The 26,353-nt window shown below is 56.1% G+C and overlaps 2 protein-coding genes across 2 annotated transcripts in view; both read right to left on the bottom strand.

Annotated features, from left to right (window-relative positions):
* On the bottom strand, positions 1 to 4,902 carry USE1 (unconventional SNARE in the ER 1). Its single transcript, XM_033199748.1, has 8 exons — positions 4,722 to 4,902; positions 4,379 to 4,428; positions 4,162 to 4,240; positions 3,911 to 4,063; positions 2,765 to 2,774; positions 1,828 to 1,855; positions 446 to 620; positions 1 to 203 (listed from the first exon to the last, which is right to left on the bottom strand). The coding sequence occupies exons 1-8, from the start codon at positions 4,821 to 4,823 to the stop codon at positions 21 to 23; spliced, it is 780 nt and encodes a 259-aa protein (XP_033055639.1). The 5' UTR covers positions 4,824 to 4,902; the 3' UTR covers positions 1 to 20.
* Positions 4,903 to 6,976: 2,074 nt separating this feature from the next.
* Positions 6,977 to 26,353, bottom strand: part of MYO9B (myosin IXB) — a 133,221-nt gene continuing 113,844 nt past the window's right edge. The window contains 20 exon segments of the mRNA XM_033199749.1: positions 6,977 to 7,968; positions 7,970 to 8,376; positions 8,497 to 8,624; positions 9,405 to 9,538; positions 9,861 to 9,908; positions 10,522 to 10,645; positions 12,733 to 12,864; positions 13,193 to 13,298; positions 13,585 to 13,713; positions 13,800 to 13,992; positions 14,618 to 14,691; positions 17,096 to 17,207; positions 17,474 to 17,515; positions 18,001 to 18,174; positions 18,280 to 18,378; positions 19,476 to 19,666; positions 19,876 to 20,009; positions 21,980 to 22,104; positions 22,431 to 22,497; positions 24,771 to 25,688. Coding sequence (XP_033055640.1) covers positions 7,948 to 7,968; positions 7,970 to 8,376; positions 8,497 to 8,624; positions 9,405 to 9,538; positions 9,861 to 9,908; positions 10,522 to 10,645; positions 12,733 to 12,864; positions 13,193 to 13,298; positions 13,585 to 13,713; positions 13,800 to 13,992; positions 14,618 to 14,691; positions 17,096 to 17,207; positions 17,474 to 17,515; positions 18,001 to 18,174; positions 18,280 to 18,378; positions 19,476 to 19,666; positions 19,876 to 20,009; positions 21,980 to 22,104; positions 22,431 to 22,497; positions 24,771 to 25,688 — 3,358 coding nt within the window. The 3' untranslated portion in view covers positions 6,977 to 7,947.

Below are 26,353 nucleotides of genomic sequence, written 5' to 3' on the forward strand. Positions count from 1 at the left end.
GACAAGGTGGGCGGGGGTCTTTATTTGAGTTTGGGCATGATTCGAATGAAGAGGATCATACTAATGAAGATGAAGCAGACGATAATGAGCATGGCCCAGAGCAGCCAGTTGACTGACTTCTGCGTGTGCTGCTCCAGCCGCTCTGACTCCGTCTTCAGCTTCTCCAGGTTCTGGTCTGCCATTTTCAGTGAGTGTGACAGGGTCTGCAGGGAAGGTAGAAAGGGTGTCAACAGGACTGGGGCCCGAATAGCTTCTCTCTACTTCCCTGGGGCTGGCCTGCACCTCTTGTCGCTTGCTGGTGCTGTGCCCTCTGCAGGAAATGCCATTTTTGCCTTCTACAAAACTCCTATTCATCCCACAAAGCCCCAGCCACCATGCTCCTGTGCTGGGAAGCCTTCTCTGATGCCTCAGGGCAGAGGCTGGAGAGCTCCCCCAGTCTCCACACCTGGTTGTCCTTCTTGATGACACTCTGGGCGGCCAGCGTATTGGTCTTGAGGCTCCGGGCCAGTCCTAGCATCTCTTCTGCCAGCTTTTCTTGGATATTCTGATGTCGCTGCAGGACGAGGTCTAGCTCAGCTGCCGACTGCTTCTCACTCACTGGCTGGGACCCTGCCACTCCGCTGATCTCACACATGGCGGGAGGAGGGCATGAGAGATGGAGTGGGAAAGAGGAGAAGACCAATATATTTTCTTGTTTTTTTTTTTTTTGAGACAGCGTCTCGCTCTGTCGCCCAGGCTGGAGTGCAGTGGCATGATCTCAGCTCACTGCAACCTCCACATCCTGGGTTCAGGCGATTCTCCTGCCTCAGCCTCCTGAGTAGCTGGGACTACAGGGGCCTGCCACCACACCCAGCTAATTTTTCTGTATTTTTAATAGAGACGAGGTTTCACCATGTTGGCCAGGATGGTTTCAATCTCTTGACCTCGTGATCCCCCGGCCTGAGCCTCCCAAAGTGCTGGAATTACAGGCATGAGCCACTGCACCCGGCCGACCAACACATTTTCAAGGGAGCCAAAGGTCATGGCTTCAGCCACAGCCCTGCGTGGGACTCAGTTTCCCCTCCTCTGCTTTGACTTTTTTTTTTTTGAGACAAGAGTTTCGCTCTTGTCACCCAGGCTGGAGTGCAATGGCACCATCTCAGCTAACTGTAACCTCTGCCACCCAGGTTTAAGTGATTCTCTTGCCTCAGCCTCCCAAGTAGTTGGGATGACAGGTGCCTGCCACCACACCTGGCTAATTTTGTTTTTAGTAGAGATGAGGTTTCACCATGTTGGTCAGACTAGTCTCGAACTCCTGACTTCAGGTGATCCACCCGCCTCGGCCTCCCAAAGTGCTGGGATTACAGGCGTGAGCCACTGCGTCCAGCCCTTTTTTTTTTTTTTTTTTTTGAGACTGAGTTTCACTCTGTTGCCCAGGCTGGAGTGCAGTGGCACCGTCTCGGCTCAATGCAACCTCCGCCTGTTGGATTCAAGAGATTCCCCTGCCTCAGCCTCCCGAGTAGCTGGGACTACAGGTGCATGCCACCATACCCGGCTAATTTTTTGTATTTTTAGTAGAGACAGGGTTTTGCCCTGTTGGCCAGGCTGGTCTTGAACTCCTCGCCTCAGGTGATCCGCCTGCCTCAGTTTCCCAAAGTGTTGGGATTATGGGCGTGTGCCACTGTGTCTGGCCTACTTTGACTTCCATGAAGAGCATCCACAGAAGTGGCTTCTGGTTGGTTTAGATCCTTATGGTAGTGCCTCAGTGGTCCAGGGTTTGGCCAGTGCCACCCCGTCCCTGCCGCACCACCCAATTGCCACTACTGCCCCAGGGCCGCAGACACTCACGTTCTCTTCCTCACGTCCATCTCAGGCTCTGAAAGCAAAACAGGCCAAGCAAAAAGGCAAGTGTTGGTTTCCTGTTTCCGGCATCCTAACCATTGCCTGTGCTGGGCCTACTGTTTGGAATGTTGTTTCCTCATCTTGTCTGCTGCCCCGTTGGCTTCTGACCATGCTTGAATACCCCCTCTTCTAGGAGGGTCTTCTTACTCCTGTCTCGGTTCCCTCAGACCCCGGGTCCCTCCCTCCAGCCTAGCCTTGGTCCCATAGGCTGGGAGTGCCTAGCTTTAACAAAGTTATCTATTTGCTTATTTTTGAGACAGAGTCTCTCTCAGTCAACCACGCTGGAGTGCACTGGCACGATCTCAGCTCACTGCAACCTCCCCCTCCCAGGCTCAAGCAATCCTCCCGCCTCAGCCCCCCAAGTAGCTGGGACTATAGGTATGCGTCACCACGCCTGGCTAATTTTTTTCCTTTTTTTTTGAGATGGAGTCTTGCTCTGTTGCCCCGGCTGGAGTGCAGTGGTGCGATCTCAGCTCATTGCAACCTCTAGCTCCTGGGTTCAAGCAATTCTCCTGCCTCAGCCTCCCGAGGAGCTGGGACTACAGACAGGTGGCACTGCATCCGGCTAAGTTCTGTATTTTTAGTAGAGACAAGGTTTGGTCATGTTGGCCAGGTTGGTCTCAAACTCCTGACCTCAGGTGATCCACCTGCCTCAGCCTCCCAAATTGCCGGGATTACAGGTGTGAGCCACTGTGCCCGGCAGGAGTGCCTAGCTCTGTTTCCTCTCGGGGCCATTTCCTCTGTCCTGGCTCTTCCTCCATGCGTAATTTGGTGATACTGCTGTTGGAGTCAGGCTGGGCATGGAGGCCCCAGGGCAGCAAGGATATATGTCTTGTCCTAGGCAGCTGGCCCTCAAAGTCCTGTTGTGTTCACGGCGACTCACCTGCAGAGTCCTGTGGAAAGAAGTAAGTGGCATGAGGCTGGGCGCGGTGGCTCACTCCCAGCACTTTGGGAGGCCGAGGTGGGCAGATCACCTGAGGTCAGGAGTTTGAGACCAGCCTGGCCAACATAATGAAACCCCATCTCTACTAAAAATACAAAAAATTAGCCAGGTGTGGTGGGGGTGCCTGTGATCCCAGTGACTCAGGAGGCGGAGACAGGAGAATCGCTTGAACCGAGGAGGCGGAGGTTGCAGTGAGCCGAGATCGCCCCACTGCACTTCAGCCTCAGCAACAAGAGTGAATCTCCATCTCAAAAAAAAAAAAAAAAGTAAATGCCATGAAATCACCCCCCTTGTCTTGTTCCCAAACCTGTCCCTTCTGATCTCAACCTTTTCACCTTCAGTCAGGACATGGGGAAATCCCATGACCTCTGAGCCTCAGTTTCCTCAACTATAAACTAGTAACAACCACTCATATATACATATTTTTTGAGATGGAGTTTTGCTCCTATTGCCCAGGCTGGAGTGCAATAGATCCATCTTGGCTCACCACTACCTCTGCTTCCCAGGTTCAAGCGATTCTCCTGCCTCAGCCTCTTGAGTAGCTGGGATAACAGGCATGCGCCACCATGCCCAGCTAATTTTGTATTTTTAGTAAAGACGGAGTTTCTCCATGTTAGTGAGGCTGGTCTCTAACTCCCGACCTCAAATGATCCGCCCGCCTCAGCCTCCAAAGTGCTGGGATTACAGGCGTGAGCTGCCGCACCCCGCCACAACAGCTCATATTTTAAAAGATTGAGCTGATCCACATAAAGTGCTCAGAAAGGAACTTGTCATCCTCTTTTACAGCTGAAGAAACTTTCGTGTCTTGTAAGTTGCAAGCCAGGACTCAAACCCTGCTCTTGGGCCAACTCGGGGGCTTAACCAGACACAGTCCATTTTTGCCTTGTACCAAATTTGCTACTCATCTAGCAAAGCCTTAGCCACAGTGCCCCTCTGTTGGGCAGCCTTGTGTGATGACCCAGGGAAGAGATTGCTGGACCCCCTCAGAGCCCCTGTATCTGAGAGTATTGTGGTTCTGGCTGCCTGCAGGCATAGAACCCCTGTCCCTGTCCAAGGGGTTCCCAGGGACCAGGGAAGGAGCCCTACCGTGCCTAGTAGCTCACTCCGCATCTCGCTGGTGTACCGCGCCCGTGACTGCAGATGCACCGTCTTTGTGGCGGGCACTCGCTCTCTGGCTGTGGTTGGCACACGGCCAGGGGCCAGGAACTGGTTGGCCAGTGCTTTCTCTGAGGAGGAGGTCTGCGGAAATGTGGGAAGAGAAGTCACTGGAGGGGCAGGTCCTGGGGACGAAAGTGAGCGGTGATGCGGGCTGAGGGGGCAGGGGCACCCCTTCTCACCAGCTTCTCGGCTTGCAGCATCCCCTTCAGAAAATCCACCTTCCAGGAATATTCATTGATCACCTCAGAGGCCGGTTTGCTGGGAGGTAGGAAGAAGAAAAAGAAAACCTGTCCATGGTCCCCAGCTCAGGGAAGGGTCCCAGCTGTTACAGCCGTACTGGGATGTCCTAGAACAGCCACGTGCTGATGTGAAAGCGGTGAGGCTGCCTGCACTCACCTCGCGTGGACCTTCAGGGCCTGCAACATGTCCTCCAGGGCTCCCACGTACTGGGGAGGAAAAGTGGATTGTCACCCGGGGGTCGTTCCCACGTCCTGCTCATGGGAGTGGGGGGCGGGGCAGACAAATGGGAGGGGTCAAGCGCAAAGGAGGCGGGGCCAGTGGGGGCGGAGTCCCAGGGACGGGGCGGAAGCTACAGGTAGACGTGGCGGGACTGACCGGAAAGGGCGCTGCCCGAGAGGCTACTGGGGCAGGGGAGTCGGGCTAGGTGGCTTCCAACCCTAGGAACCACCCCCCCCCCCCGGGAGTCGGACTCTACGCAGCAGTGCGAGATTCCCCTCACCTTCTCCAGGCGCCACTCGTCCGGGTCCCGTTTCTCCGCTGCCATCGCCTCGCAGCGGGATAGCAGCCGCACCAGGTTCAGCTCCAGCCTCGACGCCGCCATTATCGCCTGGCCCTACCCCGCCCCTTCCGCCGGCGCCATGTTAAGAGAGGGCGGAAGTGCCTTCAAGTGGCCAGCCGGGCGGATGTTTCGCCTACTCCGGTTCGCTGGCCCATCTTTGTTTGGAGCAGAAGTAATATCTTGTTTTGAGGCGGGGCGCTGGGCCGGGAGCTGGGCCGGGCGCGGTGGCTCGGGGCTGTAATGCCAGCATTTTAGGAGGCGGAGTTGGGAAAGGATTGCTTGAAGCCAGGAGTTCGAGGCCAGCCCGGACAATATAGCGCGACCTTACCTCTATTTTAAAAAAATAGGAGAGGCGCCACCCCATTCTTTCTTACTCAGGCGAATCACTTCCTTTTCTTCGAGAGCGTGTTAACCCTTCGGGAATGATAGGACGACCGGGGTCTTCGGGTGTCAGACACCCCTGCAGTGTGCCCTCTTGTTCTGTTTTGCCTGGTCAAAGTACCTCCCTCCACCCCACTACTACCTGGATTCTTCCCAGTCGGAGCTGTTTCACCTCTACACGCCCTTCCCGATTTCTCTTGTAGGAGGGGCTCTAGCCTGGGATTCAGGAATCCAAGGCTTCCCCCACCTCAGCGGGGCTCATCTGTATTGTGGTTATGAGCTTCCAGGTCACAGCTCCAGCTCTGATTCCATCCCCGGCCCTGGGCGAGTTTAACTTTTCTTGATCCGTTTCTTCCCCGGGGAAATGTAGTGTGACAGTACCTGCCTCAAGGGGGACATGGGGCAGCTCTGCCTCAGAGTGAGCAAGGTGGGGCTGGGTCCCCCCTAACGCCCAGACCCCCGTGGAGAGAACCCCTTCCCAGCCCACCTCATTACCTGGAAGCCGAGTACCCCTATGCCTGCAGTGCCACTCTTCTGGAGTGACAGGATGACGGTGGGGGCTTCACAGGGACGAGGGCCTGGCATGCAGCCCTCATGTTTTCCCATACCTTAGATCATCTGTACCTTGGTCACACCAGTGGACCTGATGTCCTTGAAAAATACCATAGACGGATGGGCGCAGTGGCTCACGCCTGTAATCCCAGCACTTAGGGAGACTGAGGCAGGTGATCAACTGAGGTCAGGAGTTTGAGAGCAGCCTGGCCAACATGGTGAAACCCTATCTCTACTAAAAATACAAAAATTAGCCGGATGTGATGGTGGGTGCCTGTGATCCCATCTACTTGGGAAGCTGAGGCAGGCGAATCGCTTGAACCCAGGAGGCAGACGTTGCAGTGAGCCAAGATTGCACCACTGCACTCCAGCTTGGGCAACAGAGCAAGACTCCATCTCAAAAAAAAAAAAAAAAAAGAAAAATGCAATGGAGGGCCGGGTGTAGTGGCTCACGCCTGCAATCCCAGCACTTTGGGAGGGTGAGGTGGGTGGATCACTGGAGGTCAGGAGTTTGGAGCAGCCTGGCCAACATGGTGAAACTCTGTCTATTAAAAAATACAAAAATTAGCCAGGCATGGTGGTGCGCATCTGTAATCTCAGCTACTCGGGAGGCTGAGGCAGGAGAATTGCTTGAACCTGGGAGGTGGAGGCTGCAGTGGGCTGAGATCGCACCAACTGCACTCCAGCCTGGGTGACAGAGACCATGTTTCAAACAAACAAACAAAAAAACCCCACAACCATGGAGACCAAACCCAGGGCCTGTCAAAGGGGCCTCTAGAGGCTGGCAGGGCAGAATCTAAATCCCAGCCATGCCCCTCCCAGCTGCGTGGCCTTGGACAAGCCCCTCAACCTCTGGCATGTGCAGTCTGGACTTGGGTTCTTCAGGGCCCCCCAACCAACACCAGCCAGCCAGTGCCCACAACTCCCATCTAGTGGCAGCCTGGGAGCCCATCTGTTCCTGTCCTGCTGCGCCCACCGGGAACAGGCCACCTCAGATGGATGGGTGGTGGCTGCAGCTGACATTTAGGCTCCAGAGGCTGGGCACTGAAACAGGGAGACCAGAGGGGACTCCCAGGACAGCAGGTGCTCCTCGCCAAGTGAGGCTCTGCTGGGAGCTCCGTTTGCTGGAGGGTCAAGACAGATCTTTGACGACAGTGTTCCATCATACCCTGCACCCTTCTTGGCTGAGGCCACAGGGCAGACCCCCACCCCCGGGCCCTGCTCTTCCAAGCCCGATCCCACATGAGCAGGCATCCCAGGCACACACTTCTCAGGCACTTTTTATTTCACGCCGTGCAGAGGGCTCTTTGTCCCAGATTTGTGGCCATGTGTCCAGGTGTCTGGGGGAGTGGGCCAAGCCTGAGAGACGAGGGCCCTGCTCCAGAGATCCCCAGGTTGTCCCTGTTGACCTGTAGGGAGGTCTGACTTCAGGCATTGCCCTCCTGGTCCGTGAGCAGTCCTGAGTCACTGGCTCCTGTTCTGTCACACGGGGTGCGTAGTGCCAAGAGCAGCCAGCCTCCTGCAGCCCTTGGCGTCCGAAGAATGACAGCCACATTCAAGTCTCCCTGGCATGTGAGGTCTGTGGTGCCCCTGACTCATGTCCTGGCTCCAGCCAATAGCCTAGACCCCCATGGAAGGTTCCAGCACGTCCTCACATGCACTGGCCAGGTGGCTGTCCCCCGGAGACACGTGTCAGACGGGCATGGGTCAGGTGGCCCAAGTGTCCAAAACTCTCATGGAGGGTCCCAGCCCACTGGCCACCCCAAGCCAACGATAGCAGGGGTCTGAGCCTCAGACGTGCAGAGGCCTAGTGGCCTCTGCTCTGACAGCTCAAGTCCAGGTTATAAGGGAGACGGGCAGCGTTAATAGAAAACTTTGTACATACACATATAAAAAACCATTTGGTCTTCCATTAAGGCTGTTACAGTTTAAAGTTACGTAAACCACGTACAAAGAAACAGTTACACGTACAAAAGGGGAGTGGGGAGATGTGAGGCCGCAGGCGGAGATGTGGCGCTCCCCGCAGGTGCGTCGGTGATTTGGGGGCTGGGTGCGAGGGGGGCCTGGCTCCAGCCAGCCTCTCCCTGCCTTGACTCTGCACTTGGGGCTGGTGCCCACCTCACGTCGCTCTTGAGCTTTTGATTCTGGATCCTTCTCTGAGGGCCGAACACTAGCTCTGCAGCTCTGGCGCCCAGCTCCAGTGCAGGGGCCGTCCTCGGACATGCAGACTTTGTCAGCTGTGGCCCTCAGCCATTGGCCTGGCCCGAGGCGGGGGGCAGGCAGTACTTTGGGGGGTCCGAGTACCTCCGCTTGGCCCCAGGTGGCTGGCCATCCTCTTCTAGGGGCTCCAGGGCGCCCTGCGTTGGCAGGTGTACCCCGGGCGTGATGTACACGGAATGTACCTGGTCCGGGCGGCGGGCAGGTGGCTCCCGGCGCCGCACTGGGGCAGCCGCCTCCCGGGCACCCGGTGCCCAGCAAGGCAGGTGGGAGGGCAAGCCTGGTGGGAGCTTGATGTTGGCCGTGGGCATGATGGGGGTCCGCCGGGGGGTCTTCACTCTGACCGTTACGAAGGACGACGGCCTTCGTCGTGGAGGGGCAGCCACGGTGGGGAGGGGGCTCGGGGCGGGCGCGCCGGGGCAAGGGAGAGCAGGCGCAGGGGGCCCTTTTGAGAGACAGATGGCAGGGTTACTGCAGCTTCAGGGCCGGCAGTCGGAGGACCCTCGCCCTGGGGCCTGCTGGGATGGATGGGAAGGAGAAAAGCAGACGCTACCTTAATACTGACCTTCCGAGGCCCCCCGCCCGGCCCGCTCCTCCAGCAGGCTCTCGGTGCTGGCCGACGTCTCCGAGTCCAGGTTCTCCTCATCTGAGCCCCTTGGGTCCAGCTCCGGCAGCCGATAGGTGATGTCCTCCCTGGAGGAAAAAGGGTCGTGGTGTCCAAGGCCACTCCACCAAAAGTGCCAGGCCAGCGTGTAACAGAGCAGGCCGTCCTGCTCCTAGATGTAACTCTATGTCCCCAACCTCCCCCCACCCCAAGCAGGAGGATTGCTTGAGCCCAGGAGTTTGAACCCAGCCTGGGCAACATAGGCAGACCCTGTTCTACAAAAAGTAAAAAAATGAGCCAGGCGTGGTGGTGTGCACCTGTGGTTCCAGCTACTGGGGAGGCTGAGGTGGGCGGACCCCTTGAGCCTAAGCGATTGCGGCTGCAGTGAACCGTGATCGCATCACTACAATCCAGCCTGGGTGACAGAGCAAGACCCTGTCTCAGAAATAAAGGCCGAGTACGGTGGCTCACGCCTGTAATCCCAACACTTTGGAAGGCCAAGGTGGGGGATCACTTGAGGTCAGGAGTTCAAGACCAGCCTGGCCAATGTGGTGAAACCCTGTCTCTACCAAAAACACAAAATTAGCTGGGTGTGGTGATGGGCACCTGTAGTCCCAGCTACTTGGAGGCTAAGGCAGAGAATCGCTTGAACCTGGGAGGCGGAGGTTGCAGTGAGCCGAGATCGCACCACTGCACTCCAGCTGAGTGACAGAGCGAGACTCCGTCTCAAAAAAAAAAAAGTGTTGTTTGCCCAGTGTCAGGGATGACAGGACCAAACCTGGTGAGGCCAAGCGGACCACCAGGGATGGAACCTGCACTCCAGCTTGCCCTAAACATGAAGGACTGAGGGAGGGGACCGGGCCACTTGCTTCTCCTCCTTGATGGACTGGATCCGTTCAATGAGAATCTCCTTTTCCCGGTCCTCATCGCCACCGGCTGCCTCCTCCTCCAGCAGCACCTCCAGCTCCTCCCCCTGGCTGTCCCGGGCCTTGGGGCTCTTGTTCTGAAACAAAGAAGCAAGGGTCTGACTCCTCTGAGTGGGCGAGGTTAGTGCCAGAGCAGCTCCCAGGAGGTTAGTTCTGCTGTGGATGTGCTGGGCTCTTAGTAAGACTTCTCTAGGAACCCCATGGGACACAGTGCTGGTCCTGTGGCCGATTAGTCATCCTGAGCACAGAAGGTCAGCAGGCAAGGGGCCTCCCCAGCATGCACTTCCGGAAGGTTAGGACAGGCTCCGTCTATCCTACCAGGGGCCTGGGGCCCCAGGGAACCCCAGCATGCACGGCACCGGGAGACATGCACTGCGGGCCCACCGAACGCGTACATACCAGGACCCCCTCATAGGGAGACGAAAACCCCAGTTTGAGAGGCCATAGCTGGGAGAGAGATGAACACACGGTGACCACACGGGCCAAGACAGACACAGGCATGAGCTGGGGATACATCCAATGACCAGTACCAAGACAGGGGGTCCCTGGTTCCCACAGGAGCCCAGAGCCCGTTCCCCACTAACGCACCCCTGCACTGTGGGGCTGGTTCTTCTGCTCTGGGGACATTTCCCCGGGGCAGAGGGCCCAGGTCAGAAGGGACAAGGCTGGACTGATGACCTGAACCACCAGCAAGTGGGAAACTGGTCCCCCACCTGCCTCACCTAGAGGGACACAACTGGAGTGAGGCTGAGTGAGGACCATCATCTTTTGTTCAAGGCAGTAAGTCTGCCCCTGCCTGCACGGGCTGGTGGCCCCAACAAGGCTGGTTATGTGGTAGGAGTGGGCGGGGAACTGGAAAGGGAGGCCCCACCCGGCTACTCGTGACTACATCCACTACCCAGTCCCATCCTCGGCATGGGAGGTCCCGCCCACCCAAGGCCCCCTCCCACCAAGACCCCGCCCACCAACCTTCCCAGCAACAAAGCCACGCCAAAGGCCCTGCCCAGCACCAGACCCTGCCCACCAAAGAGGCCCCACCCCCGCGATCACGGGTACTCACAGCATTTTGTTGCAGGAGCGAAAGCCTGCGGAAGGCGATGCTCTCTGCAGCCTCCAGTTGGCTGATCTCCTCCATCTTCACTTTGTATTTCCGCATCTGCTCCTTGATCAGCATCTCCACGCACCTACAGAGAAGGCCCACGGGAGGAAGTGACTCAGTTACCGCCCCGGGTAACATTTGAGGTCCAGGAGTTGGTACCTGGGGGGCAGTGGCTGAGGCTCAGAGACCAAGCAGTGCCCGGGACACGGCTGTGAAGGCTCCTATGCTGTGTGACCTTCGGCAGCTCACTCCACCTCTCTGAGCCTGAGTCTCCTGTCTCTGCACACCTCCTTGTTTGAAGGAGGGTCAGAGTGAACTGAACCCCCTAGTCACCAGCAGGGTGGGGATTATCCTGCCTCCTACAGAAGTCCAAGCTGCTGGGCACTTTGTCCCAGGAGCAGCAGGCAGACGGCCCCAGGGGCTCCAGACATGTGCTCTGACCCACAGTATGCCCACTTGGTGGTCAAGGCCAGCCTGGTGTTGTCAGTATCAGAGGGTCTCAGCTTGGAGTGGTCAGAACCAGAGGGACTCAGCTTGCAGCGGTCAGCACCAGAGGGACTCAGGCCAGAGTGGTCAGTACCAGAGGGACTCAGCCTGGGGTGGTCAGTACCAGAGGGACTCAGCCTAGAGTGGTCAGTACCAGAGGGACTCAGCCTGGAGTGGTCAGTACCAGAGGGACTCAGGCCAGAGTGGTCCGTACCAGAGGGACTCAGCCTGGAGTGGTCAGTACCAGAGGGACTCAGGCCAGAGTGGTCAGTACCAGAGGGACTCAGCCCAGAATGGTCAGTACCAGAGGGACTCAGCCCAGAATGGTCAGTACCAGAGGGACTCAGGCCAGAGTGGTCAGTACCAGAGGGACTCAGCCTGGAGTGGTCAGTACCAGAGGGACTCAGGCCAGAGTGGTCAGTACCAGAGGGACTCAGTTTGGGTGAGCTCCGTGGTGCAACCTGCAGGAGCTGCTTCTTGTTCCTTATCCTCCCACGACAGGACGCTTTGTAGCAGAGAGGAGTCCACTACCATTCGCCTATCATCCAGCCTTTGCTAAAAGTTCTGTTTTAGTACAATGGGGTGTGCTCATTAAAGCACATTCAGAAAGACACAACTGCTGGGACCACTGCCATCTGGATAGTTGCTTTTTTTTTTTTTTTTTTTTTGAGACGGAGTCTCGCTGTCACCCAGGTTGGAGTGCAGTGGTGTGATCTCGGCTCACTGCAACCCTGCAACCTCCACCTCCTGGATTCAAGCAATTATTCTGCCTCAGCCTCCTAAGCAGCTGGGATTACAGGTGCCTGCCACCACACCTGGCTAGTTTATATATATATATATAATTTTTTAAAATTTTCTTTTTGAGACGGAGTCTCACTCTGTTGCCCAGCTGGAGTGCGTGGTGCAATCTCAGCTCACTGTAGCCTCCGCCTCCTGGTAGCTGGCATTATAGGCACATGCCATCAGGCCCGGCTAATTTTCGTATTTTTTCTCTTTTTTTGAGATGGAGTTTTGCTCTTGTTGCCCACGCTGGAGTGCAATGGCGTGACCTTGGCTCATCGCAACCTCTGCCTCCTGGGTTCAAGTGATTCTCCTGCCTCAGCCTCCCAGGTAGCTGGGATTACAAGCACGCACCACCATGCCCGGCTAATTTTGTATGTTTAGTAGAGATGGGATTTCTCCATGTTGGTCAGGCTGGTCTTGAACTACTGACCTCAGATGATCCGCCCGTCTCCGCCTCCCAAAGTGCTGGATTACAGGCGTGAGCCGACTTGCCCAGCTTAATTTTTGTATTTTTAATAGAGATGGGGTTTCACCATGTTGGCCAGGCTGGTCTCGAACTCCTGGCCTCAAGGGATCCACCCACTTTGGCCTCCCAAAGTGCTGGGATTACAGGCGTGAACCACCATGCCTGGCCTAATTTTTAAATTTTCTGTAGAGACAAAAATTTAAATTTTTATATTTAAATAAAAATGTAAAATTTCAGAATTTTTTGTAGGGTCTCACTATGTTGCCCAGGCTGGTCTCGAACTCCTGGCCTCAAGTGATCCTCTTGCCTTGGCCTCCCAAAGTAGCTGGGATTACAGGTGTGAACCGCTGCACTCGGCTCTGGACTTTTCTTACATATTTATTTACACAGAGATGGATGGAGTTGTCGTGGGGTCCCGGGGCAGGGCGGACACTCACGTGGTGATCTTGAGGACATCCTTCACGCTGGTCAGGGGGTCCGAGTTGTCAGGGCAGCGCAGGAGGCAGGGTGCGAAGATAATGGCCAGGGCCCCGGGTGACATGCGGTTGACATCCTCGAGCAGGGCCACCCTGCACAGTCACTGGCAGTTAGAGGACGGCTACAGCTGAGGGAGGGAGGTCCCAGGGAGCCCCGAGACTGAACTTCTGAGCCCTGGGGTGCCTGTTAGGAAAGCAGTGCCACAGCCCAGCACCGCAAGATGCTTCTGCAGCACAGAGAGGTACCTCAAAGGACCTGGGCGGCCCAGCAGCCTGGCCCCCTCCCAGAACCCCCAACAGCGGTCTGCATCCTGGTTCGAAACCACCACAGAACGCCAGCTCAGGTCGTCCTGGGAAATGTTGCCTCCGGGGTTCCCAGTGCGACCCTAACCCCACAGAGGGCAGGTGGGGAGGCACTTGCTTGACGAGGTGGAAGATGAGTCTCTCCAGCGAGTTGTGGTTGGCTTCTGGAAGGTGCTCCAGGACAGCATAGATGGCAGCCAGCTGCTCCTGCTTCTCTGGCAGCTCTGGAAGCAGTGGGGTTTGAGGGCGTCAGCTCCCAAGGGTCCCCAAGGTGCCCATTGTCCCCACCAACACGACCTGAGATGCACGGGTGCCATCCACCCTGTGGTACCCAGGCAAGAATGGATGACTACAGAGTCGTCCTGGCCCCACCCCAAACTGGGGACCCGGTTTGGCTGGGCCGATGGCTTCAGGCCTGTTTCTCAGCTTGTGAACCGGGTGGTCCTGCCTCCTGGGCTGGTTACAGCAAGCGCTGTACCCTGGCCATGGCCACCTGCGGGCGGGGCTCACCAACGGCTCGGAGGAAGTCGCCGTACTGTGCGAAGGTCATGAGGGGCTCGGGCAGTTCCCGCAGCCACTGCTTCAGCACCCCTGTGATGGCGTGGATGGGGAAGTTCTCCAGCTTGACTGCTGCGGGGTCTGTGGGGTGAGACTGGTGAGCGGCACACTGGTGGGATGGCTGTGCCTGGGGCTGGGCACCGCGCCCACCTGCCTGCAGTGCCCACCTGTCTGCAGCGCCTGCCGGAGCTCCCGAGTGCGGTTGGCGGCGCCCGACTTTCGGTAGAGGCCCTCGGTGTACAGGCCGTGCATCTCCACGTGTTCCAGGAGCTTCTCCAGCACGATGGGCACCGAGGCCTTGTCGCTGGTCAGGCTGTCCACGCACACGCCGAAGTGGCCCGGCTCAGCGCCTGGCTCGCCCTGCAGTGCCGGGTGTCGGGGGGTCAGGTCTGGGCCTGGCTGTCTTCCTCTCCAGCTGTCTCTGGGGGCCTGTCCCTCCTGGTCCCGCACAAGGCCCTTGGGCCTTCCTCTGCTGTTCTGTCCCTCCCTGTCTCCTTCTGCATAGTTGTTGGGGGTGTGGGGCTGCAGAGGTCAAGGCCAGGGTGGCAGCCACTGGGCAGGGGCTTCCTTTGTAGGCTACCCAAAGCATGGATGGTCCTTTGTGGGGAGAGAGCTATAACCTGGCCCCCACAGCCGCCTCACAGAAGTAGACCCTGACTCTTGTTGCACCCCTACCACCCAGGTCCCTATCCTTATGCACAGAGTTGGGGGGCCTCCCTCTACATGGCTCAGGACTCTCTTGGGAGCAAGGATGAGCAGGGCTGGGGGAGCTGAGACACACACAGAGGCCTGGGCCCTGCCTGGGGGCCTCAAGGGGTTTGGACAGAACCAGGGACAATGGTGAGTTCTGCAGAACCAGAGGCCACAGTCGCCCCTTGCTGGCTGCTCAATGCTTCGCTTGGCCCTTACATCAAGCACCACCTCCCGGTGCACCCAGCTCTGAGTGGAGTGTCATTCTAGAAAGTTCCAGGCCTCCTGCACTCACCTTCCTCCCGTAGGTGTAGGAGCAGTGGCTCTGAATCTTGTGCACACACTTCTTGTGGCAGGTCATCTTGCACACTAGGAGGTCACAGGGTGGGAGTCACAGAGGGTGCTGGGGACTCCAGATTCCTGCGGCCACTGACCCAGCTGGCCGGGGGCCGCCGACTGCCTTTTTTTTTTTTTAGAGATGGAGTTTCACTCTTCTTGCTCAGGCTAGAGTGCAATGGCGCAATCTTGGCTCACTGCAACCTCTGCCTCCCGGGTTCAAGTGATTCTCCTGCCTTGGCCTCCCAAGTAGCTGGGATTACAGGCATGCACCACCACGCCTGGCTAATTTTGTATTCTTAGTAGTGACAGGGTTTCTCCATGTTGGTCAGGCTGGTCTTGAACTCCCGACCTCAGGTGACCCGCCCACCTTGGACTCCCAAAGTGTTGGGATTATAGGCTGAGTCACCGCACCCGGCCTGGATTGCCTTCATTTTGGTTTCCTTTTTTTCTTTTTGAGACAGGGTCTCCCTCTGTCACCCAGGCTAGAGTGCAGTGGCGCTATCATAGCTCACTGGAGCCTTGACCTCCCAGGCCCAGGTGATCCTCCCAAGTAGCTAGGACTACAGGTGTGCACCACCATGCCTGGCTAATTTCTGTATTTTTTTGTTTAGACGGGGTCTTGCCATGTTGCCCAGGTTGGTTTAGAACTCCTGAGCTCAAGCGACCCTCCCTCCCCGGCCTCCCAAAGTGCTGGGATTACAGGTATGAGACACTGTGCCTGGCCTGCTGACTTCTAAACCCCCACTGCAGGCACCTGTGCCCTGACTCCTGAGAGAGGAGGCTGTGTGGGCAGGCTTCATAGCTCAAGGTGGCCATTCGCGGCCTCAGACCCAGTCTGGCTAGCGGAACCACGAGCAGGTGTTTGTGGGGACCTGTGACATCCTTGCCCCAAGTCCTCAGGGCCAACTCCTGGCAGAACTAAAGGTCTAAAAGTCCTGCCAGGAGGTGGCCTTGGGATGAGGATGTCATGGGGCAAAGACAATGCTACTTTTCCTTCTTCCAACCACACTGAATCCCAGGCCACCCAGCTGACATCTTGGGAGAGGGTACACTGGTTACGCTAAAGAAGAGAGTGTCTGGCACCCAGCAAGAATGGAATCAGGTGAGGGGACGGGCCTGGGTCCGGCATCTGTGTCTCAGGACCATGACAACTGACTGTTGGACAGATATGGGGTGGTGGGGCTGCTTTCTGGGCTGAAAAGACCCTGGTCCGACTGGTTCTGGCAGAAAAACACATATGGGAGAGGCCCTCTTGGCCCTCCTGGGCCTCTGGAGGCTGCCTGGGGTTGGGTCCTGGCTTGGCCACGTCAAAGCTGTGTGACCATGGATCAGCTGGGTCATTCCTGGGCCCTTTCTGTCTCTTAGGGTCCCCTGGGGCTAAGTCTGGCCTACAGGGGAGGGACCATGAGGAGTCTGGGGAAGGAGGGTCCAATGGTTCAGGCAGTGGAGCAGCGTATACACAGACAGAGAGGCAGGGCCCAGGAGGAGAGGAGGCTGCAAATGTGGGCGGGCGCTGGCTACTGGGGGCCGAGGCAGGGCCCAGGAGGAGAGGAGGCTGCAAATGTGGGCGGGCGCTGGCTACTGGGGGCCGAGGCAGGGCCCAGGAGGAGAGGAGGCTGCAGATGGGGGTGGGTGCTAGGTACTGGGGGCCTCGGCGCCAGCTGAGTATTGGGCTCTGCCCCTCGGGTGATGGTGGACAGTTTGAGGGGGTGGGATATGGCTGGGACAACGGTCCAGAAAGATGTGACCTGGTGGTTGGGCTGGGGTGAAGACCCTTTTTTTTTTTTGAGACTGAGTCTTGCTCTGTTGCCCAGGTTAGAGTGCAGTGGCATGATCCCGACTCACTGCAACCTTTGCCTCCCACGTTCAAGTGATTCTCCTGCCTCAGCCTCCTGAGTATCTGGGATTACAGGCGCCCACCACTGTGCCCAGATAATTTTCGTATTTTTTTTTTTTTTTTTTGAGACGGAGTCTCGCTCTGTCGCCCAGGCTGGAGTGCAGTGGCCGGATCTCAGCTCACTGCAAGCTCCGCCTCCCGGGTTTACACCATTCTCCTGCCTCAGCCTCCCGAGCAGCTGGGACTACAGGCGCCCGCCACCTCGCCCGGCTAGTTTTTTGTATTTTTTAGTAGAGACGGGGTTTCACCGTGTTAGCCCGGATGGTCTTGATCTCCTGACCTCGTGATCCGCCCGTCTCGGCCTCCCAAAGTGCTGGGATTACAGGCTTGAGCTATCGTATTTTTAGTAGAGATGAGGTTTCACCATCTTGGCCAGGCTGGTCTTGAACTCCTGACCTCACTATCCCCCTGCCTCGGCCTCCCAAAGTGCTGGGATTACAGGTGTGAATCATTCTTCCTGGCCCTGAAGCCCTCTTGAGCAGTAAGGGGTGCTGGGGGATGTGGAGGGGTTTGGGGCCTGGGCGGGGAGCCACTTACCACTGCAGAGTAGGGCCTTGTCCATGAGCCAGATATAGGAGAGGCACTGCTCGCACGACTGCGGGATGCTAACCTGGTAGCTGGCGAACACGTGCCCGTTGTGCTCCTGGACCTGTGAGACCAGAGAAGGGCGCTGGGCGGGGGAAGGGGAAGGCAGCCCTCCCCAGCCACTGGTGGATGATGGCCCACGGGATCTCAGGGGTGGGTCTGCTTATTCAAGACTACGGCTCTGTATGTGCTGGGGAGAAAACACACTCACACGTATCCACGCACACATACGCGTGCAGACGGGCCCATGCACACATTGACACTGACACACGTGCATGCCCCTGCCAACGTTTGCCTGCTGGGACTCTCATCCACCTGCAGCCTACTCACAGCGCGTTCCTGCTTCCGCTTCTTCTTCTGAGCTTTGCTCTGCTGTGAGGAACACAAGGAGGAGGTCGGCAGGGGCCCCCTGGGAAGTGCCCCAACCCACCCCTGACACCCCATAACCCAGGCATCTGGGTACCCCTGAACCCTCCCTCACCTGGAGTGGCATCATTGTCCCTAACACCCCCCATTCAGACACCCCACGCCCAGAAATGAGGCCTTGCTGGGGAGGGTGCAGGGCTCCCCACCAGGAGGCAGGCATGGCACAAATGGGTGTGCCATGTAATCATGGCAAGCGATGGGTAGGTATAGCATGTTGCATGTCATAGGCGTGGTATGGGTGGGGGTGGCATGTCAGGTGGGTGTGGCATAAGTGATCATGGCAAGGCACAGGTAAGCATGGTGTAAGTGATCATGGCATGGCATGGTGGGCGTGGTATGGGCAGGGCATGGGTGGGCATGGCATATCAGGTGGGCTTGGTGTAAGTGATCATGGCAAAGCATGGGTGGGCGTGCTGTGCTTGGCTGCCCACCTTCACTGGCTCAAAGTCATTCTTGGTGTAGCCACGGGTGAACTCATCTAGCAGTGACTGGAAGAGGTTGAGGACCAGGTTGGTGTCCTTCTGGCCGTGCTCAGTGGCCAGGTTGCTGACGACGATCTGGTAGTTCTCCATCAGATCCTTGTAACCCACGTGGATCTTCCCGTTCTGTGGGAATGCCAGGCGTCACCCTGCAGGCCCGGGCAAGGGGCGGATGGGAATGACGGGTCTGAGCAGGGTATGGGAAAGGCTGAAGGCCGGGCCGCCACATACCGGTACGGAGTACATGGTTTTGATGTTGCTCCTGAACTTCTCGGTGGCTTCAATAAACAAGCTCTCGATGGGCGTCTTCTGGGAACGGAGGTCATTTATCTGGAAGGGGAGAGGAGCTGACCCTGCGTGCCTCAGGCCTGGGGACCCGCGTACCTGAGGAGGTGCCCAACGGATCACTTGTATCCTCTCTTAAGTCATCCCCTAGGCTCTCGGGATAAAATCCAGTCCCTCTGGCCAAGCCTGACCTCTCATCTCGTCAACCCAGAGTTATAAAGCCACTGTCATTCAGGGCAGGACTCCTCTCCACAGTAGGGCCTGCCCTGTGCGCCACAGCAGGTGAAGCAGCATCCCTGGCCTCCACCCACCAGAGGCCAGTAGCGCCCTCCCTCCAGGTTGTGATAACCCCAGTGTCCCCAGACATTGCCAGTGTTCCCTGGAGGACAGAATTCCCCTAGATGAGAGCTACAGGTCAGTTCAGGGCCTTCCTGCTGCCCCACACAGGGGCTCAACACCCAGCCATACCTTAAGATGGGGATGCCTGGAATGGTCTGGTCATTTCAAGATGCCTCTACTCCTAGCAGGGTTTCGTGATCCTTCTGTGTCCCCATCGACCCCCTGTGCCCGCTGTGCAGCTCCCAAACGTAGCTCTATCTGCTGCAGGATTGCCCAACCCCCACCCCCATGGGGTATAACCCTCCTGAAGGCAGCCACAGCTTGTTCGCTTCCACTTCTGTTGCACACAGTGCTTCATCAATCTTTGCTTTGAGACCAAATATGCATCATTATTATTTTTGAGCCAGGGTCTTGCTCTGTCACCCAGGCTGGAGTGCAGTGCTGCAATCATGGCTCGTGGTGCCTCAACCTCTTGGGCTCAAGCGATCTTCCTGCCTCAGCCCCCAGGAGCTGGGACTACAGGTGTGTACCACCACGCCAGCTAAAATGTAAACCTTTTGTAGAGATGGGGTCTTTCTGTTGCCCAGGCTGGTTTTGAACCGCTGGGCCCAAGTGATTCTTCTGTCTCAGCCTCCCAGGGTGCTGGGATGACAAACATGAACCACGGTCCCCGGCCTGAGCCTGCACTTTGTATTCTTGACCTGCTAAACCCTGTGGTGCGTGTTTCAGAAAGCATCGCCTGGCTGTGATGGTTCCCCTGGGGACCGGGCCTCATGCCCCTGGCTCTCCCCTAGTGGTCCCACCTTGTTGAGCAGGAACTCGTCCAGGTACTTGAGCTCATTGGCGTTGGTGATCTGGCGGAACACCGATTCCCGCCACTTCTCTGACACCGTGATCTTCCCAATCTTGACGTTTCGGTTCTTCTTCCCTTTGCCTCCTGGTTCCTTGGTGCGCTTCTCACCTGTGGCGTGGCGGTGCTGGTGTCCGGAGGGGGCTGACGACAGGACAGGAAGCAGCTGGTGAGGGTGGGTTTGGGGGAAGGATGCAGAGGACTGCCTACGGCATGCCTTTATCCAGGGCCAGAAACCCCTGGCATTGTGCCTAGGGCTTGGCTCACAGCCAACTCAAGGCCCCGTTTGGGGACAATGAATGTCCCCAGGGACAATGGTGGCTCTGCTGTCCCTAAGGCTGCAGGTGACCAACCTTCCAGGCCCTTCTTCATGGTGGCAGTTTCCAGCACCACGTGCCCGGACACAGCATTCTCCAACTCCTCCACACCCTCCAGGCTGTATTTTTTATCCTTGGTTTTATGCAGAAAAAGCCTCTTAAACGTGGATCTGCAGGAGAAAGTATGTGGCTTAAGTCTGAAATGAGAATGGACGTGAGGCCCAGCCTCCCTGTGACTGGACACATGGCAAATGCTCTATCATTGCCTGACTCAAAAAAGGATCTGGCCTGGCGTGGTGGCTCATGCCTCTAATCCCAGCACTTTGGGAGATCGAGGCATGTGGATCAACTGAGGTCAGGAGTTCGAGACCAGCCTGGCCAACATGGCAAAACCCTGTCTCTATTAAAAATACAAAAAATTAGCCGGGCATGATGGGTTCCTGTAGTCCCAGCTATTTGGGGAGGTTGAGGCAGGAGAATTGCTTGAACCCAGGAGGCAGAGGTTGCAGGTTGCAATGAGCTGAGATTGCACCATTGCACTCCAGCCTGGGTGACAGAGTGAGACTCTGTCTCAAAAAAAAAAAAAAAAAAAAAAAGAAGAAAAAAAAAACAAAAAACGGATCTGGCTAGGTATGGTTGCTCACGCCTGTATAATCTCAGCACTTTGGCAGGCTGAGGTGGGTGGATCAGCTGAGCCCAGGAGTTTGAGACCAGGCTGGGCAACATAGCGAAACCCCTTCTGTACCAAAAGTAAAAAAAAAAAAAAAAAAAAAAAAAAATAGCCGGGCATGGTGGTGCACACCTGTAATCCCAGCTACTTGGGAGGCTGAGGCAGAAGAATTGCTTGAGTCTGAGAGGTGAAGGTTGCAGTGAGCCGAGATCATGTCATTGCACTCCAGACTGCCAGACTGGGCAACACAGTGAGATTCTGTCTCCGGAAAAAAAAAAAAAAAAAAAAAGGATCATCTTATAAAGAGCAATAATAGCTCTTTCTTTGTACTGGCAGGGGAGTTACATGAAGAAAGGATACCAAACAGAAGCCACAGGGGGACTCCATTTTCTTTTCTTTTTTGTTCCAGTTGGGGTGTCACTCTGTCACACAGTCTGGAGTGCAGTGGTGTGATCGTAGCTCACTACAGCCTCAAACTCCTGGCCTCATGAGCACAATCCTCCCACTTCAGCCTCCTGAGTTGTTGGGATTATAGGTACGAGCCATGTGCCTAGTTCATTATCTTTTAAGTTAGAAAAAGTTTTTTTAGAGACAGAGTCTCATTCTCTTGCTGAGGCTGGGGTGCAGTGGTATGATCACAGTTCACTGCAGCCTTGAACTCTTGGCCTCAAGGGATCCTCCTGTTTCAGCCTCCTGAGTAGCTGGGACTACAGGCATGCACCGTCCTGCCTGGCTATGTTTTGAAATTTTTTTTATAGAGACAAGGTTTTGCCACGCTGCCCAGCTGGTCTTGAACTCCTGGTTTCAAGTGATCATCCCACCTTGGCCTCCCAAAGTGTTGGGATTACAGGCATGACCCACAGCATCCATCCAGTCATGTGTCCTTTTAAGGGACAGAAGAGAGAAGACAGACACAGAGGGGAAGGCCAAGTGCTGATAGAGACAGAGATTAGAGTAATGCAGCCATAAGTCAAGGAACACCTGGAGCCCCCAAAAGCCAGAAGAGGCAGTAAGGATTCTGCCCTAGAGGCTTTTTTTTTTTTTGAGATGAGGTCTTCCTCCGTCACCCAGGCTGGAGTGCAGTGGTGTGATCTCGGCTCACTGCAACGTCCACCTCCCGAGTTCAAGCGATTCTCCTCCTCAGCCTTCCGAGTGGCTGGGATTATAGGTGTGTGCAATCATGCCCAACTAATTTTGTATTTTTAGTAGACATGGGATTTCACCATGTTGGCCTGGCTGGTCTCCAACTCCTGACCTCAAGTGATTCATCGCTATCGGCCTCTCAAAATGCTGAGATTACAGGCGTGAGCCACCACGCCTGGCCGCCTCATGCAGTTTCTACTGAGCAAATGCCTTTGCGAACGTGCTTTGTAAATATGATTGGTTTAGGAGGCCACACTGCTGCAAGGCCCTGGCAGGGACCCCGGGCATCCTCTGGTGGCCTGAGTTTCCCCCAAGCCCCATACTTACTTAGAGTCGACCTGAGAGCCCGGGGACAGCCCTGCGTCTGGCATGGAGGATGCGTCACCTGACTTCTTCTTCTGGACAGCCGGTTTCTTCGTGCTTCGCTCTCCGTCGGTGGTTTCTGCTGCAGGCTGCAAGATGGTGTGGGGAGGGGCTGCTAAGGAAAGGCTGGCAGGCCTGTGCTAGATGGTGAAGCCCCTGCAGGCATTTACACTCCATCCACCGACCTCACTTCCCACTTTTTTTTTTTTTTCCTTTGAGACGGAGTCTCACTCTGTTGCCCAGGCTGGAGTGCCGTGGCTTGGTCTCAGCTCACTACAGCCTCCACTCTGCCACCGGGTTCAAGCGATTCTCTTGCCTCAGCCTCCAGAGTAGCTGGGGTTACAGGCATGCGCCACCACACCTGGCTAATTTTTGTATTTTTAGTAGAGATGGGGTTTCGCCATGTTGTTGTTACCTGAGCCTTGGCCGGGGATGGGAGGAGCTTGGAGACATCGCTCGTGGAGAAGGAGATGCGCCTCTCCCTGCGAGATCACAGAAACATGGCTTTTACTGACTAGAGTGACTCAGTGGCATTCTCTTGTCTCAGTGGTTCTTAGGTTCTCACCTGGGCAGTTGTGACCCTGTCAGGGGACACTTGGCAACGTCTAGAGACAGTTTTGGTTGTCACCACTGAGGTGGAGGGAAAGGAGTGGGTGGGTACTTCTGGCATCTGGTGAGTAGAGGGCAGGAATGCTACTCAATACCCTACAGAGAATGGTCTCCACTCCAGAGAGTGATCCAGCCCCAGATGTTGAGTGTGAAGGGTAGGAAACCTTGCCTTAGCCCAAGAGAGCCCGTCTGCCTGCCTATCTATCTATCTATCCATCCGTCCATCCATCCATCCATCCTTCTACTCATTGTCTATCCATCCATCCAACCTTCTACTAATTGTCTATCTATCTATCCATCCATCCTTCTACTCATTGTCTCTACCTTCCACCCATCCATCCTCTTTATCTGTCTTCCATCTATCTCTTCATCTATCATCTCTACCTATCTTTATTTTATTTTTATTTTTTTAGATGGAGTTTTGCTCTTGTTGCTCAGGTTGGAGTGCAATGGCGAGATCTCGGCTCACTGCAACCTCCGCCTTCCAGGTTCAAGTGATTCTCCTGCCTCAGCCTCGTGAGTAGCTGGGATTACAGGCATGCGCCAACACATCCGGCTAATTTTTGTATTTTTAGTAGAGACGGGGTTTTGCCACGTTGGCCAGGCTGGTCTCAAATTCCTGACCTCAGGTGATCCATCCAGCTTGGCCTCTCAAAGTGTTGGGATTATAGGTGTGAGCCACCGCACCCGGCTCTACCTATCTTCTACCCATCCATTCCTCCATCATCTCTATCTTACATCCATAATCTCTACCTACCTTCTCTCCATCCCTCCATCCATCAGCTATCTTCCAGCCATCTACCCATCCTTCTGTCTGTCCATCCATCCATCCATCCATCCATCCATCATCTCTACCTATCTTCCATCCCTCCATTCATTGTCTCTACCTATCTTCCTTCCATCCATCTATAATTGGCATCTATCTTCCTTCCATCCATAATCTCTACCCATCTTTTTTTTTTTTTCAGATAGAGTCTCATCTCCATCACCCAGGTTGGAGTGCAGTGGCTTGATCTCAGCTCACTGCAACCTCCGCTTCCCAGGTTTAAGCAATTCTCCTGTCTCAGCCTCCCGAGTAGCTGGGATTACAGGCATGTGCCACCACGCCCAGCTAATTTTTGTATTTTTAGTAGAGACAGGGTTTCACCATGTTGGCCAGGCTGGTCTCGAACTCCTCTCAAACTCTCGGCCTCCCAAAGTGCTGGGATTACAGGCGTGACCCATTGTGCCCAGCCTAATCTCTACCCATCTTCTATCCATCCATCATCTGTACCATCCATCCATCCATCCATGCCTCTATCCATCATTACTACTTGTTTTCTATCTATCCATCCCTTCATCCATCATCTGTATCTGTCTTCCATCCATCACCTCTATCCATTTTCCATCCATCCATCCCTCCATCATCTCTATCTTCCTTCCATCCATCCCTCCATCATCTCTATCATCCATCCATCCACCCATCCATCCATCCACCCACCCATCCACACATCCTTCCCTTTCTCTCTCCCTCACTCCATCCATCATCTATTTATGATACTCCTGGCACGTGGTAAGTGGAGGCCAGGGATGCTGCTCAACATCCTATGATACACAGGACAGCCCCCCCTGCAGAGAATGATCCGGCCCCCAATACAAGCAGGGGGAGGCTGAGCAGGCCTGCTGCAGAGAAGGCCTGTCTCCTCCCTGACTTCTTTCCTTTGGTCCTGCAGGCCCTCTGGAAGAGGGAGCTGGAGATTCCAAGTCACCGACACTTGGCTTACTAAGGCTCAGGCAGAGCGAGCCCCTGCTCTTTTAACCCCAAGGAGTACAGTTAGTCCTGTTCACCAATTAGAAACCAAGGCCCAAGACTGCTGGGGAGCAGGGACCCTGACCTGAGGAGCCACCTCCCTCAAGGCCAGGACCTTTCTATACGAGCACAGCTCCTTCTGGGGACCCCTCAAGGCTCCGGGTCCCAGCCTGGGCCCTGGCTGGGTGCCTTGTTTTCACTTGGCCTTTAGCATGCCCTGCTTGTCCTCCTCCCTCAGGGCTCCCACACACCCACTGGGCATGATTACACGTGTTTCCAGGATGTGTGGCACTGCCCCTGGTCTTGCCCACCTGGCCTGGACCCTGGTGCTCAGACAGAAGAGGGTGTGGGGCTTACTCTGTGGGCATGAGGGTGGCCCCTGTGGCCCGGTGTCTGTCGCTGAGGTCCAGGGACTGGCTGAGCATGGCACTAGGGCTGGTGGCGGCCACCAGCTTTTTGCCCCGCCACAGCTCCACAGCGCTGGCCAGCCGCTCGGAGTCCAGGTACCGCTGGATCTGTGTGGAGCCTCCGGGGCTGTCGGGCTTTTCCTGAACCCTTGGGCTGCCCCACGGTTTGCTTTTGTCCTCGGGGGTCTCGGGGGTGCTGCCGGGGGCTGGTGGGCTGACCCTGCTGTCCAAGGCCAGGCTGGTCGGCCGCTCCACCTGGCCAGGCCTGGGGCTCCCACCCGGCAGCGCCTTCTCGGTTTCTTCAGAGACCTTGCCAACTGCCATGGCCTCGGGTTGCTCTGTGGGCTGCTTTTGGGACGTGTTCTCAGCCTCCGTCTCCACGATTAGAAGGGTTTCATCTTCTCTGCTCTCCTTTTTGTCTTCCAGGAGACTCACCCCTTGCTCCTGGGTGACCCTTCTGGAAGGTTCTCTGAGGGCGCTCTCCTCCTTGCAGGACTGAATGTGTTTGTTCTGGAACTTGACGTGCTCCAGTCCTCTTTGCCGACGCGACTCACGCTTCTCCCGGCTGCTGGGGACTTTCTCGTGACTTTCAGCTGCCACGGTTTTCTGGGACGGGAGAGTCTTCTCCAGGCTCGGGATCTCCTTCTCAGGTGAGGAGTGCTCTGGGGGGGACCTGTCACTTGGCCACACCTCAGGGTCTGACGCCAGGTGCCTGCCATCCTCCGCCGGCTCTGGCCCCTGCTCAGCTACCTGCTGCCCGCCGGCCACCTGACCCGGCCCGCCCTCCTCAGCGCCTGCTCTTGCGGCTTCCAGGGCTTCCCTCTCCTTCTCCTCTGCCTTCTGCTTCTCCAAGATCATCTGGCTGAAGCTGGAGTGAGGAAAAAGCAGACAGCTGGTTCAGAAACAAACATTCCTTCCACCTCCCACTGAGTTCCGACGAGACCCCCAGCCTGCGGGCTGCACACGGGGCTTCGCCTGTGCCTAGTGGCCCTGAGAGATGCTTCTGGAAAGCAGGAATCTCCTCCATCAGGAAAGGCGGCTGAGGGTGGTGCCCCTCGGTGTCACAGATACTTCTGCCCGGTGTCTGCCTGGCTGCCTTGTTAGGGGAGAGGACCCTTGTTGGGGCTGTGGTGGGTGGGTTGTTAAGAAGCCTCAAACTCGTTTGGGGTCCACTGTGGGCTTTCCCTTGAGTCTTTTTCTAGGAGGCTTTTTGTTTTGTTTTTATATTTATTTATTTTATTTTATTTTTGAGACAAAGTCTCACTCTGTCGTCCAGGCTGGAATGCAGTGGCACGATCTTGGCTCGCTGTGACCTCTGCCTCCCGGGTTCAAGTGATTCTTGTGCCTCGGCCTCCCCAGTAACTGAGATTATAGACATACACCACCACGCCTGGCGAATTTTTGTATTTTCAGTAGAGATGAGGTTTTGCCATGTTGGCCAGGCTGGTCTCAAACTCATGTGATCTGCCTGCTTTGGCCTTCCAAAGTGCTGGCCTTACAGGTGTGAGCCACTACGCCCAACCTGTTTGATTT

This window comes from Trachypithecus francoisi, unplaced genomic scaffold (assembly GCF_009764315.1).
Source record: "Trachypithecus francoisi isolate TF-2019V2 unplaced genomic scaffold, Tfra_2.0 Lachesis_group5, whole genome shotgun sequence".
Classification (NCBI taxonomy): domain Eukaryota; kingdom Metazoa; phylum Chordata; class Mammalia; order Primates; family Cercopithecidae; genus Trachypithecus; species Trachypithecus francoisi.

Bases quoted from the DNA above. Each gene is read 5' to 3' on its own strand.
- USE1 (XM_033199748.1), bottom strand. From the start codon at position 4,823: ATGGCGGCGTCGAGGCTGGAGCTGAACCTGGTGCGGCTGCTATCCCGC. The intron at 4,429-4,721 runs GTGAGGGGAATC...TTTCCTCCCCAG, and splicing joins ACGAGTGGCGCCTGGAGAAG to TACGTGGGAGCCCTGGAGGA. The intron at 4,241-4,378 runs GTGAGTGCAGGC...CCTACCTCCCAG, and splicing joins GCCCTGAAGGTCCACGCGAG to CAAACCGGCCTCTGAGGTGA.